General features: G+C 54.0%; 1 protein-coding gene across 2 annotated transcripts in view; it reads right to left on the minus strand.

The window, feature by feature from the left end:
- Positions 1-15,257, minus strand: part of SLC39A11 (solute carrier family 39 member 11) — a 280,572-nt gene that overhangs the window by 33,119 nt on the left and 232,196 nt on the right. For both annotated transcript variants that reach the window (XM_040244330.1, XM_040244329.1), the window contains exon 7: positions 13,378-13,447. In XM_040244330.1, coding sequence (XP_040100264.1) covers positions 13,378-13,447 — 70 coding nt within the window. The remainder of the gene's footprint in view (positions 1-13,377; positions 13,448-15,257) is intronic.

Consider the following 15,257-nt stretch of genomic DNA (forward strand, 5'->3'; position numbering starts at 1 on the left):
GGTTCTAGCCAGAAATTTTTCAAAAAATCACTGAGACTTCTATAGTGGAAAGGAAAAAGTAAAACTCTCCCTATACGAAAATAACATTAGCTTCTATACAGAAAACTCAAAGCAACCCACAAAATAATCATTAGAGCTATAAACGAGTTCAGTAAAGCTTCAGGATACAAGATAAATATAACTCCCCAATCCACTACACACTAACAAAAGGTCACAAAGGCTTGAAAATGACCCCCAAAGGAGTGAAATGAGGTCAGCAATGTTGTAAAAGGTCTCATGCCCCATCCTGAGCACTGGGAGTGTGGGCTCCAGGAGCTCTGATTCCATGACTGGGGGCCTGAGCACCACGAAGGTCAAGGTCAGATGCACACTCCCTGCACACCCTGGTCATGGTCAGGGAGGGCCCTGGGGGCCTATGGGGGTCTGCACTCCTCCACTAAACAGCAGACAAAACGCACCACGACCAAGTGCTCCAAGAAACTAAAAAAGCAAATTATCATGTGATACAGCAATCCCACCTCCGGGCATATACACAGAAGAATTGAAAGCAGGATCCCAAAGAGATACTGGTGCATCCGTCTCTTATGTTCCCTGCATAGGCAGGCGGCTCCTAGCGCACCAACTGGGAAGCCCCCCAGTGGAACATCAGTCAGCCTTAAATAGGAAGGAAATCCAACATATGCCACAACACAGAAGAACCTTAAGGACATCAATAAATCTGTCATAAAAAGACAAATAAAAGGGGTTTCCCCGGTGGCCCAGTGGTTAAGTAAGAACCCACCTTGCAATTCAGAGGATGCAGGTTTGCTCCCTGGTCTGGGAAGACCCTACATCCCTCGGGGTGATTAAGCCCCTGCACCACAACTACTGAAGCCTGACTGCCCTGCACTCGGCAACAGGAGGAGACACTGCAGTGAGAAGCCCGTGCACCGCAGCTGGAGAGGAGCCCTGCGCGCCGCAGCTAGAGGAAAGCCTGAACAGCAGTGAAGATGGGGGGCAGACAAAAACATAACAAATAAATACAGTGTTTAAAGTTACAGGACAGAGAACAGCATTTTAAAAATAATAATAAAATAAAAAGGCAAATACAAAATGATCCCCTTTATATGAGGTTCCTGGAGTAAGTAGTCAGTCACAGAGCCCGAAAGTAGAGTAGGGGTTGCCTGGGGCTGGGCGGGGGTCGGGGGTGAGGGGAGGGGTTATTGTTTACTGGGGACAAGGTTTTCAGTTTGTTTTTTTTTTTTAAGAGGAAAAGGGTTCTGGAGATGAGGAACATGATGGCTACACAACAACTTACTGACACCATCATACACTTAAAAATGGTTAATTTTATGTATGGAAGCATGCGTGCAACTCTTCGCAACCCCAAGGACTGTAGCCCGCCAGGCTCCTTTCTCCATGGGATTCTCCAGGCAGGAACACTGGAGTGGCTTGCCATGCCCTTCTCCCGGGGATCTTCCCGACCCAGGGATTGAAACCGTGTCTCCTGTGGCTCTTGTGCTGCAGGCAGATTCTTTGCCGCTGAGTCACCGGGGGAGCCCCTTAACGCACGTATACTCTATCACAATTAAATTTTTTAAAATAAGACAAAACAAAACACCACGACACACTGAAAGAGAAGAGACATCACAGAAGAAAGGAAAAAGCTTTTCTCCTGCTTTTTGAACAAAAGACATTGCCTTTTCATTTTGTGTGAGGTCCTGCTCATCATGCGGTCATCTGTCCTCCCGTCAGAAAAAGCTGGCGTTTCTCCGGGGGTCATTCACTCACCTGCAGTGAAACGCTGGCCTGTAAGAGGCCCTGTCCTCTGAAGCAGTCCCTCTCTCCCCTGACTTGGGAAAGCCATGACCTTGGGAAGCATAATCCCCTTCAGAAGGGACAGTAGAAACGGGGTGGGAAGTCTCCTAAGCCCCTCTTCTCCACTTTCCTTCTAGAACCTCAGCTGTCACGCTGTGGGGGTGCTTCCTGGCACAGGGGAGCCTTGACAATGCTCATTTGCCCCCTGACCTCCCACCTGGAGATGGTCAAGGGCGAAAGCTGGCTGGAGGGGGGCTGAGGTCAAGGCGCCAGACGGAAGCCTTGGGGCCACGGCAGTTCCTGTGCCAGGCTGGGCCACGGGGTGTTTGGCCAGGGGTCCCGGGCTAGCAGTGCTGGTCTGAGCTTGGGAAATGGTGTGGCTTTGGGCAAGTCACTTGCCTTCTGACTTTCTCCAGCATGAAATGAGGCTTCCCGAGGTCTCTCTCGGAGCCAAGGTCAGGTCAGAAGGGCATTGCTCGTTTGTAACATGACGATGGTGTCTTGGCCTCCGTGACTTTTTCCATCGCTTCTCCCTTGCCTGCACTGAAAACTACCCATCGCAGGCCCCTCAGTCTCCTGCGAAGCCCCCCTGAGCAGGCCTGAGGCCGCCTCCGCTCCCCACCTGCAGGCCCGCAGTCGGGACATCGCGCAGGAGGGAGCTGGGCGGGGCTGCCCCCAGCCTGCACTTCTGGACAGAATGAAAACCCTGACGCCCCATCTGATGGAATCACACCGAAGAAAGGAAACTTGTCTCTTAAGAACAAGCGAGAGGCTGATGACTGAAGGCCCAAAGAATTTTGTGGTTGGGCCTTTTTTTTTTCCTGTTGTTTGTTTTCTGGCACAATCTGCCTCTGTTTTGGAGCCGACGGCCGCGGTGCCCGTGACAAAGGCCTCTTTCTTACGACAGTTTAATAGCTCCGATGTGGGGGACAGCCCCGACTCCCGCGGGGCGGCCTCTGGAGGCGGCCTCTCAGGAAAGGAGAGAGCCTCGCTTTCATCCAGCTGGGTCCAAACTGAACTGAGAGAGGCTTAAGGAAACAACAACAACAAAAAACCCCCAAACCAAATGGGAAACTCCTTTCGAAACAGGAAGTGAAGGCTTGGGGTGGGGAAGACAAAATGTGTCAGGAGAGAGGAGAGACTGGACCCAAGAGGGATGCTCAGGGCTCACGGTCTGCTGAGGGCGGAGGGGAGAAACCTACGCGGGGGCGGAGAGATGGGCATGGAGATGCGGGGGGCGGAGGCGCGTGTGTACCGATTCCCTGCGGCCACCGTAACCAAGGCCGCCATCCAGGCGGTTGAAGACAACAGAGACGCATTCTCGTGGTCTGGAGGCTAGAGGCTCAAAAGCAAGGGGTCAGCAGGACCACCCTCGCTCGGAAATCTCTAGGGAAGGTCCTCCCTCGTCTTGTCCAGCTTCCGGCGGCAGCGGGCACTCCTGGACACTTCCTGGCTTCTGGCTGAGTCACTCTTATCTCTGGTTCCCTCGGGGTGTCTCTGTCATCACCCAGCCTCCTCCTGCGTGTGCCTGTGTGTCTCTTCTCCTTGCCTTATAAAGACACTGGGCATAATGGATTTGCGCGTGCGCGCTCAGTTGCTCGGTCGGATCTGGCTCTTCTGCGACCCCATGGACTGCAGCTCCTCTGTCTGTGGGATTTCCCAGGCAAGGATACTGGAGTGGACTGCCATTTCCTCCTCCAGGGGATCTTCCTGACTCAGGCATTGAACCTGCGTCTCTCTTGTCTCCTGCATCGGCAGATGGATCCTTCACCATTGCGCCTCCTGGGAAAATAATCCTGCACGTGGAAAGCACTCACTAAATGCTTCACAACTACCAGAAGCAGGGCTGGGAGGCAGAGAGCTGGGGCAGGGGTGTTAATTCTGGACTTCCGCACACCTGCCACCTGCCATAAGCTTGACCTCAGGGAAAGTCCCCGGGCTCCGGATTCTCACCTGGCTACTGGGAGGGCAGTAAGGACTGAGCAGTGGATGTAAACAGCCCCTAAAGGCAGCCACCAGTGCCACACCGCAAACCCACTAATGCGCCCAGGCTGCTCTCCTAGCTGGCCCGGCAAAAGGCAGTGGATCAACGCCAGCACCCATCCGAGCCCCGCTGGTGACTCTGGAAAGCGCAGTTGCTCTCTGCCTCTCGCTGCGTGTGACAAGCAGTCCTGGAGGCTGAACAGGGCAGCAGTGGGTACACAGGAGGGAGAAGTCTGTCATCCCCAGCGCCTGGGAGAGCCACAGAGAAAAGACGAGGCTGCTCTTCAAGAGCCTCGCGGGGTCCACGCCTCCCCTCAAGCCCGCCCGGGCTAGACAGAACACACGTTGTGCCGAGATCGGTCCCCGGTGCCAAGACAGTCAGCCCTGTCGCCAGGCACTCGGGTGGGGGTGGCCGGGGGCCGCGGAGGAGGAGGCGGAGGAGGCGGCCCCGCACAAATGGGCTCCTTGTGCCGCTGATGTGAGAAGCGGCCGCCGGGCAGACCGGGCAGGGCAGCACGGAGCCGCCTCCTTGTTCTGGACCCGAACCTCGTGCGGTGACACGGGAGGGTGGAGAAGGTCCAGGGAACCGGGGGCGGGGGGCGGTGCGCGCAATAGAGAAGCAGCTCGTGCTATACAGAGGGGACTGCCCACTTGAAATCATCCATAGAATTCAGGCGGGCCATCAAGGCCAGGTGCAGAGCAGACCACGCCCAGCCTGGTCCCGGGCCCCACGCAGAGAACAGAAGAGGCCCCTAGCGAGAGTGCAAGATGGGGAAACAGATGCACACAGTATCAGAGTGAGAGCCAGCCGCACGCCAGCTCAGCGCTCAGGCTGGCCTGGGAGGGCCGGGGCGGGGAGGAAGGCTGTGAAGGCACGGCGTCTGCAGGCGGCGCCCGAGTCAAAGGAGATCAGAGGCCCCACACTCCTGGAACCAGGCCTCTGGCCTGGAACCCGAAGGACCCTTGTCTCCTGCATCAGCAGGTGGGTCCTTTACTACTGAGCCACCTGGGAAGCCCAAGAACATAACTGCGTATTGTTACTGGAAAGGGCTTTTGTGCATTTGAATAGAGAGAGAAGTAAGTCCCTGTCTGGGGCAGGGATGGTGCAGAAAGGACTTGGTTTTATCCTGAGTGTATGAACTAATTTTTGGTGATAAATACAGATTGTAAGAGATAGTGACTGGCTGTGAGAGCAGCTTTTTTCAATGCCTTTACTTCGCAAACTAGAAAAGGTAGCATTTGTACATGTCTTCACATGCCTGGGGGACACGTGTTGTCCCACAATCACTAGTAATCCTAGAACCACAGCTGCCACCCTCCTTTCTCACGTGACACAGCTGGAAACGGAAATGTAGGTAGTAAGAGCCCAGGGCACAGGCAGGAGGCCAGGTGCGGGGTACCCAGAGTCTAGCCCTGACGCCCCACTGCCGCACGGTGGCGCTGTCTGCCAACAAGCTGCCAATTCCACCGGCGCCTGATAATAATTCAAGGTAATGCTAGGCAGCTGTGTTGGGGGACGGGAAAGTAAAATATACTTATGGGGAGGAGCTGTCAATAGACGATTTTAGAATTCCAGGCGGGGAGACTCTTCAGAGTCCCTTGGACTGAAAGGAGATCAAACCAGTCAATGGTAAAGGAAATCAATCCTAAATATTCATTGGAAGGACTGTTGCTAAAGCTGAAACTCCAATACTTTGGCTACCTGAGGCAAAGAACTGATTCATTGGAAAGACCCTGATGCTGGGAAAGACTGAAGGTAGGAGGAGAAGGGGACGACAGAGAATGAGATGGTTGGATGGTATCACTGACTCAACGGACATGAGTTTGAGTAAACTCTGGGAGTTGGTGAAGGACAGGGAAGCCTGGCCTGCTGCAAGCCATGGGGTTGCAAAGAGTCAGACACGACTGAGCGATTGAACTGAAGAATTCCAGGCAAGGTAGTTTAATGGGTTCAAGAGAAGAACTTGTCTGCCTCAAACAGAATGGAAAGTGCCATCTGCTACTGCAAATAAAAAGCAGCACAAGAATTTACTTCCAGTTTTGTTGACATGATGGAAGGGGTGGCGGTGGGGAGGAGTCTGTGTGTGTGGCTGGTCAGGGTGTGTCCTCGCACTGGGGCTCCACGTCTCAGGGGAGAGACTGCTCTGCAGCGAGCCAAGACTGGGCTGTGGCTTCCCAACCCAGGAAAGCTGAGATGCAATTCAGAAGGTGAAGACTTCCTCCTTGAGGAAGAGATGGTCTTGTCAGGGCTCCCCAGAAGTCTGGGAACTTGGTCCCACCACAGGGAGGTCTGGGGCGTTAGCAGAGCAGCCTGCAATATGGAGATGGCCCTGGCAGCCTGCTCCTTAAAAGATGCTGCTGCTGCTGCTAAGTCGCTTCAGTCGTGTCCGACTCTGTGCGACCCCAGAGACGGCAGCCCACCAGGCTCCCCCGTCCCTGGGAGTCTCCAGGCAAGAACACTGGAGTGGGTTGCCATTTCCTTCTCCAATGCATGAAAGTGAAAAGTGAAAGTGAAGTCAGTCATGTCCAACTCTTAGCAACCCCCTGGGGTGCAGCCCACCAGGCTCCTCCGTCCATGGGATTTTCCAGGCAAGAGTACTGGAGTGGGGTGCCATTGCCTTCTCCAAAAGATGCTGAGTGAACACCAATGAAAGGATTTATGTTTTATTTCCCCAAGTGCCCTCCAGGGCTTCCCTGGTAGCTCAGTGATAAAGAATCGACCTGTCAAGCCAGGAGACATGGGTTCAGTCCCTGGCGGGAAACTAAAATACCACAAGGCACGTGGTGCAGCCAAAAAAAGTGCTCCTGGCTGCCCTGGTGGTTCAGAAAGAACCCACCTGCTAATTCAGGAGACCCAAGAGATGCGAGTTCAATCCCTGGGTTGGAAAGAGTCCTTGGAGAAGGAAATGACAACCCACTCCAGTATACTTGCCTGGAAAACGCTATGGGCTGAGGAGCCTGGCGGGCTACAGTCCATGGGGCCGTTAAAGAGTCGGACACTGCTGAGCGACCAAACATCTCCTCTCACCACGTCAACGGAGTCTCCTCTTCAACGCTCTGCATTTATCTTGCAAACGTGTTTTCCGGATTAAACTTGAGAAGCAGGTGGACAACTGGGACAGATGGATGCGCACATATAGGTCTACGTACCTGTCAACTGATTAATGTTGACTAACGAGCAGGAAAACGCGTCTACTGCCGTCTTTGTTTCTAAACAAATGGCTGCTTAGCTGATTAATGGCTGCTGTCTTAAATGAATGCTAATATTTCAACATGCATATCGGCTTTCAAGCCAGGCAGAAGGATATACCTGACTTTCGCTTTGCTCTTTGATCTGAGTGGCAAACACAGACTTCAGAGTTTGTTCTGATGCCTGCAATGTGCAACTCAATGAGCCATGTCAGGTCCAGATGCTGGCCAAGACTGCAGGCATCCCTGACTAACTGTCTGGGTGTTGGGTAGCAATGGCTGGCCCGGGCACTCAGCAGGGAAAAAAAAAAGAAAAGTCCAGGAATACCTCGGGGATGTGCTTTGTGGATTCTGGGTGATTTTCTGTCAGGTCAGCGGCCAGACTCCTCTGCGGCAGGTAGCCAGCTGCGGGATGTTTGCCATGCCAGCCGGTCAGGGTGTGTTCTCGGATTACAGACGCCTCTCTACTCGTGCTTAAGTAGGATGCATGCGATACGTGAGGCCAAATCTGAAGCATAAATAGCCTCGCTCTCCCTGCTGGTTTGAATTATGTCTGCCACTGAGTTAAGAGCTGAGGGCATGTTTCCTCTCTGGAGGTAATGACACTTCAGGAGGGAAAACCGCTTAAGCAGCCAACTCCCCGAGGAACAGCAGGATGGAGAACGGCTTTGTGGTGAAACCAAAGAGAAACTGCCGTGGGACCTGATTGGAAAGAAGAAAACCGTGATTCCCTCGAACCGCTGGCAGAGACTCGTCTTCCTCCAGGAAATGTTTGGTTCTGAACGGGTCCCGGGAAAATGTAGGCCACCTACTCGGGGAGGAAGGCAGGCCAGGTGGAAGGCTGGTGATGGGGAGGGTGCCAGAGCGGCGACGAAGCAACAGCATCTGAACACTAGATGGCAGCAGCCATATACAAATTACTCACTGGGGCCCCGCAGGGGGACTTTCTGCCTTTTCCTACTGTTCATGGGATTCTCGCGGCAAGAATACTGGAGTGATTTGCCATTCCTTCCTTCAGTCAAAGGATGGCAGGGCTCCCTGGTGGCTCAGATGGTAAAGAATCTGCCTGCATTGCGGGAGACCCAGGTTTGATCTCTGGGTTGGGAAGATCCCCTGGAGGAGGGGATGGCTACCCACTCCAGTATTCTTGCCCCTGGAGAATTTCAGGGGCAGAGGAACCTGGCAGGGTTCCGTGGGGTTGCAAAGAGTCAGACATGACTGAGTGACATGAACACAGATACCTGTAGTCTTTTTGCCTTTTTATACTGTTTGTGGGATTCTCGAGGCAAGAATGTCGGAGCGGTTTGCCATTTCCTCCTCCAGTCAAAGCTATGGTTTTTCCAGGAGTCATGTATGAATGTGAGAATTGGACCATAAAGAAGGCTGAGCACCAAAGAAATGATGCTTTCAAACTGAGATGCTGGAGAAGACTCTTGAGAGTCCCTTAGACTGCAAGGAGATCCAACCAGTCCATCCTAAAGGAAGTCAACCCTGAATATTCATTGGAAGGACTGGTGCTGAAGCTGAAGCTCCAATACTCTGGCCAACTGATGAGAAGAGCCGACTCCTTGCGAAAGACCTTGATACTGGGAAAGATTGAGGACAGGAGGAGAAGGGGGCAGCAGAAGATGAGATGGTTGGATGGTATCACTGACTCAATGGACATGAATTTGAGCAAACTCGAGGAGATGGTGAAGGACAGGGAAGCCTGGCGTGCTGCAGTCCACGGGGGTCACAAAGTGTCAGACACCACTTACTGAATTAACAACAACACATTAGTCTTTTCTGGAAGCTGGTGTCACAACTTGGGTGGTGAACTTGGCCATGGTTGTGCTACAGTAAAATTTTATTTATAGAAGCAAGTGTTGGGCCCGATTTGGCCCACTTGCCAACCCCTGTACTAAACGGAGAGCTCTGCCTGGCCCAGCTCGGTCCACACATCACAGGCATATCCCAGGTAACTCTTTTCTCCTCCCAGATCCACGCAGACCTGTCCTTCCTTCCCCCTCAGCCCCTCTCATCTACCTATGTGATTACCTACGTCTCCTGAACTTGAACTCTCCCTCCCACTCGATGAAAGAATCAGGTGACAAACGCTGCCTGTCAGTTCTGAGTCTAAATCCCCTCCTTCCCATCAGCCTCTCCATTCCCACCGTCATCGAGTCATCCTCTAACTCCTCTGTCGCTCTTAAAATAACACGTAACAGTGGTGTCAACAGCATCTGTCCAGTGGCTGGATTCTTCACAGGGATCTGTCTACCTCCTCCCCACCAGAATTCTTCCCTTGAGCGGTGTTAAGTTTCAAATTGCCTCTTAGATTTTGTCATCGGAACCCACCAAGGTTGTCAGCCTCTTGCTGGAGAAGGTACTTCTCCTTTGGCCTTCGGTCTCACTTCCATAAATTGCCACGTGAACTGCACACACCTTGGTGATGTCACCTGCCTGCAGGTCGAGGCACCATGTACTCTTAACCACCTCCTCCAAGCGGGCGGCCCCCAGCCTCCTGATGAGACGCTCCGTTCTCGGAAGCACCCCTGAGGCCAGGGGAGGCCAGGACCTCCGTTTGCTGGTTCCTTGGACCATCTGGTTTGCATTCCCCACCTGTGCTCATCTCAGGGTGCCCGAGGGCTTCGCCATCCACTGACCAATTGCTTTAGCGATCTGGTTGCTATTTTTTGATTACGTGACACCGAGGTCAGAGAGTCTGGTCTGAATGGTATTGATCTGGGCGTGTTCTCACTTTCTCTGTGGCGCAGTGCTGTTATTTCTGGGAAACACCCACACCGTGTGCTTGGGAAGAAGGTTGAAGTTTTCCTAACTGCTGGGTTGGGGGGTCCACATACGCACATTCTGTTGACGCTTTACCCATTTTATCAGCGTCAGAGATGAGAACTGTTCTCCCCACCACGACTGGGCTTCTGACTGTGGCTCCTTGCGGTTCTGACCGTTTTTCCTGAGCCTTGTGAGGCTGATGTTGCTGGGAGCGTACACACGCGGGATCATTATGTCAGCCGGGTACCTTGTTTCTCTTGTCATTAAGTACTGACCTTTATTCTCTCAGCAGCTTTCCGCCTTCGAGTCTGCCTGGTCTGAGACTGAAATTGTTAATGCCCGCTTTCTCTTGATCAGCATTCACCTCGTGTCTTTTTCATCCCTTTATCTTCCACCTCTGCATGTCAACGTTTTAGGCACGTCACTTGTTAATTACACAGAATTGGAGTTTTAAAAAGCAAAACCTCTCTTTCAAAAGATGCATTTAATCGTCTGATGACTGGTTTTACACCACCCCTCCCCCTAGTATTAGTCTGTCTTTCTCTTTTTTGTCTTCCTCTCTCCCTCCCACGAAACCCTGCATAGTCTGCAGCATGAGCTAAGGGCAAAGAAGGCTTACATGCCTTGCCTGGGGGCGGGGGCTGTTCTGCAGTAAGATCAGAGGAATTTGAAAGGAAGAACCCAAACCACGAATTGTGTATGGATCTGTAAGTGGGGCAGACAGACTGAAGGACAGGGGCTGCGTGAGGCCACCCTCCTTCCATCTCTGTGGCCGGCATTGTATGGACCCACTCTCCCCACCATTCCCCACGCTCCGTGCCCTGGACACAGGGGCAATGGGGGCAGTCAGAGGGGCATAAAATCCCCCAAGGAGGCTGGTTTTATCAGAGGGTTTCATGAGGCTGAAAACAGCCCCGCCTCTCCAGCCCAATCACGCATGGAGAGCCCTGTGGAGGGTTTACATAACTCAGAGGATCTGTCTGGTCTCGGGAAGTGGGGAGCTGGGTTGAAAAGACTTTTCTTCTACTTTCTTCAGAGACACGAAGCTTAGCAGGAAGCACAGGTGACAGAAAAGAGGGACATTGGAGTTGACATCTTGACGTCGGAGGAGACGAGGTGCCACCAGACAGGAAGCCGGGCCATGAGCGCGGTGCCCGGGGTGGGCTGTCAGTGGAACGGATGTCTCTGGAGCGTGCGTGGCTCCCGGGACTCAGGCTCCCTCAGGGCCCCGACACCGCCCGCCCTGACGGTCCGCATGGTCCAAGCCAAGTGGAGATCAGATGGCTGTGCCAGGGCATGAGGCCCTCCCCGCCTCCCCATGCCCACGGCAGCAAGAGCAGCCCACGGGCTTGATGAGGCCAATCAAGCCCCGGGTCTGGGTGACGATCTTCACGTTCTGAGGGCTTCACCCATCTACCATCTCCTGGGATCATCACCACAGGCGTCTTGTTTAATGCTGACCCTGGAGTCGGGGCGAGGGAGCGACTTGCACGTCTGACAGGCAGGAATGAGAATCGAGAAAAAGGAAAAAATCTCGACCCACGACGTGGCAGCCCACGCCCGCATCTGGGGCTTCGTGGAGCAGACGGGCCCCTTCACATGTAGCATCAGAGTCCAGCGACTGCAGTGACTAGATGGACACACGGGGGCCCCACAGCAGCTGAGGGTCTTGAGGAAAGGATGCGACGGGGTGTAGAGAGACCCCAGGAAAGGTGGGGACCGAGCAGGGAGGGTGGGATTCTGTGAGGAAGTAGTTCCTGGCAACCATGGTCCCCAGACCCAGGGCCGACCATTGAAGGAAGCAGTGACATTGCCTTCAGGGAAAAAAAGTCGATTTTGAGATTGTACCAGTCAGAGGGCATCGAATGAACTCAACACAGAAGCCAGTGGCCACCGGACCACCACTTTGAGCCAAATTATGTTTTCCAAAGTATCTTCCAGGGACTTCCCTGGCGGTCCGATAGTAAAGGATCCGCCCGCCAGTGCAGGGGACAGGGGACCTGGGTTCAATTCCTGGTCTGGGAAGATCCCACATGCCGCAGGGCAGCCGAGCCCAGGCGCCACAACCACCGAGCCCCTGCTCTACACAAGAGGAACGGCGAAAAGCCTGCACGCCGCGACAGAGTACAGCAGTCCCACAAAGCCCGCACACAGCAGTCTCACAAAGCCCGCACGCCGCGACAGAGTACAGCAGTCCCACAAAGCCCGCACGCCGCGACAGAGTACAGCAGTCTCACAAAGCCCGCACACAGCAGTCTCACAAAGCCCGCATGCCGCAACAGAGTACAGCAGTCCCACAAAGCGACAGAGGCCCAGCGCAGCCACAGATGAATTAATTAATTAAAAGTTTTGAGCACCTTGAGATCGCACTTGCGCTACCTGTTCCAAAGTCACTGCAGACCCCGCCACTCCCAACTATCTGCACCAGACCGGCCCTACCCGCCTGTCCCTACCTGATCGCCTGCACCCGTTTCTGCTATCCTTCGTCCCCTACAGGCATCTGAGTCTTCTGCCCTTGGATGGACGGCACCACACGCCCTCCTTCAGCCTGGGGGGTACTGGGCTGGGGTACTCCTGGTTCTGTGGGCACGGGTGAACCAGGCAGCTCATGTCCACAACGCCTCCTTATGGTCCCGAGGCTGTGGCCTTATCCCAGCTCTGGATGATTCGAGAGAGGTGGAGGGGACGAAGAACCCACAAAGCCTGGTGACTGTCTCGGGCAGACGGGGGGTGGGATCAGGGGCTCAAGGGTGACAGTGAGCTTGGCTTGGCCAGCCAGGTACCTGGTGGTGATGGGCAACCCTGGCGGGGGGGGGGGGGGGCTCTGCGTGGCAGCAGATGGGACAATGAGCTGGCCGTGGAGGCACCGGGTGTGGGGACCCTGGGACTTCTGGAAGGTGGCTGGACCCGTACACATAAGTGCGGGAGAGAGATCAAGGCTGAAGGTCAGTGTGGGCGTCGCCAGCAAAGAGATGGAGAATCAAGCCCTGGGGGTGGGGGAGAACAGCCAGGGAGAGAGTGCCGAGTGAGAAGACGGGGCCTGGAGATGGAGCCGGGGAACATGAGCGTTTCAGGAGGGGCTGTAGGATGCGAAGCCAGCAGGGGAGCCGGGGAAGGAGCAGAGGTGAGAGAGAGGAAATCGGGAGCGGCAGCAACCAGGGAGAGGAAAGCGAGGGCTCGGAAGGAGGGAGGGGTCGGGACGGCCAGCCGCGGCCTTTGTGGCTCCCCGGTCTTTCCATCCGACTGGGGCTGAATTCTCGGATACGGGCCTGGCGCATACCGAGGCGGATCATGGTACTTGAGCCCTGGCGGATTCAAGCAGCTGCCGGCGGGTCCTGGAATCAACCCCCCAGAACATTGTCTTATTGTGATTCATCCATTTTAAAGCGTTTGGAAAACGGCATGCAGTTGCATCCACGGTTGGTTTCCAAAACAGCTACCCCTTAGCTCGCTTTGGAAGAACTTGGCATAAGCCTGTTTCTCTGATGGAGCATCTCTCTCAGGTGTGAGCGCCCCTGCCATCCTCCTCGCCTCCGCCAGTCAGCTGGGGGGCTGGGGTGCTGCACAGCTCCGTGCAGACGGCTCATCCAAGGCACCAGCCAGCTCAGTGACACCAAGGCACGAGTTGCTGCTTACCTGGCGCTCTCGAAGGTGGCCGATGCCGTCTTTCCTACGGCCCCAAATCCAACTCCAACCGCAAGACCCTCTGAAAGAGACATAGAGACACACGAGGCGTTAGGAATCATCCTTCTATAACATTACACGTGCTCTGTGGTAAGAACCCCCCTGCCAATGCAGGGGATGCGGGCTTGATCCCTGGGTCGGGAAGATCCCCTGGAGGAGGAAATGGCAACCCACTCCAGTGTTCTTGCCTGGAGAATCCCATGGGCAGAGGAGCCTGGTGGGCTACAGTCCACAGGGTCACAAACCGTCAGACACAACTGAGCGACTAAACAACAGCAATACTTGCACACAGTACTGAAGCTGGCTCAGAAGCCAAAACCAGCAGGCCGCGGTGGGCGGGATTAGTGCTGTCGTCCGCCAGGGCAGGGAGATGCATGGTCGGACCCGCTTGGCGGGGGTACCATGGAACCAGTCTAATACTCCGTCACACTGGCAGACCTTATGGTCCTTTCTGCATACTTTAAAGTCACTCAACATGCTTACGCTCACTCAGCTGTTCAGAACAGGCAGTTTCTTCACTTCTTCGTAAGAAATCAGAATAGCAGGATTTCAGCGTGATACAACACAAGGTTAAAAGCAGACCGTGCAGAGGCTCATTTCTAAAACAGGAGTGCCGCTCTGTTTGCAGATGAAGGAACTCAACGTAAAGAATGAATCTTACGTTTGTAAAGATCAGTGGAGTTTTCTATTACACGTTGATGTTGAGGAACTGAAGTTTTTGAGTCCCAGAGTTCATTTGAATCTGACTGTTTTAATCCTTTTTGTTAATTAAAAATGCTTGCAAAAAAGGGGGGAGCTTTGATTCAGAGGTCCAGGCTCCTCAGTCTTGATAGCTTCTTGTCCTTTTGTTTCTCTTTCAGAGATTTCCTCCAAGGATGGGCACTGCAGAAGCTGTCACTCCAGGGAGGAGTTTGGATAATAAAAGTTCAAAACTTTCAGGACTGCCTGATGCATCTGACAAGCTTCAAAAAGAATGAGTGTCCTTGGCGAGGTTGCACATATCACTGGGGGCTGAATTTCAGGCCTGGCTACGATGGATATGTCTAAGGGTTTCAGGCAGCCCTGCGATCCACGGGGAGGCAGCCTCTTATGCGGCCCTCGAATCTCGGGAGCTGTCCATGGTCCCAAGAAGATAAAGTTAGAGGACATCTGAGCTGCCTCCATCTGGCCATGTCTTCCACCTTCGGGGAGCCCAGGGTTCACAAGTCTGCAGTTCTCAATCTTGTTTTGTACCAACACAGCCCAGACCACAACCCACTCCCATCAGCAAGTGTGGGGTCTCTGGGACAACGTTCTTCACCAGGTGTCAAAAGCTAAGCAGAGACTGGCCAGGGTTCCCTGACACCAGAGGGGCCAATCCCTCCCTTTGAGAAAACTTGCCTTTCTAAACCACAAACAGCAGCTGGTGGCTCTTTTGTTAAAGATTCTGCTCGAATGAGTCATTTAACGTAAATGATAGCGCAGCCCTGACAATAGGACTTACATTAATTAGCAAACTAACCCTTTCTAGTTATTTAGCACTTGACTTACTAATGCTCCCAACAGCTCTGGAGGTGGGCGGGGGGCGGTGCGGGGAGGCTATCCAACTAATGTAGGAGAGAAAGGGCTTCTCCACAGTGACAGGGCGTCGAGGGGCAGAGCCAGGCTTGACCCTCAGTCCCCCAGTCCCCTCACCATCCCAGTTGGCTGCGATGGGCTGCAGATATTCTCCCAGGTGTGGGCAGCACAGGCTGGCATCCGAGTATCTACATCCCAAGGAGGTTCTGAGCAAAGTGAACGCATCCTGCCTCTGCCCCGCCCCGTAGCTTGGCCACGCCCACAGCGGGTACCAC

The sequence above is a fragment of the Oryx dammah genome, unplaced genomic scaffold (assembly GCF_014754425.2).
Source record: "Oryx dammah isolate SB20612 unplaced genomic scaffold, SCBI_Odam_1.1 HiC_scaffold_8, whole genome shotgun sequence".
NCBI classification, from domain to species: domain Eukaryota; kingdom Metazoa; phylum Chordata; class Mammalia; order Artiodactyla; family Bovidae; genus Oryx; species Oryx dammah.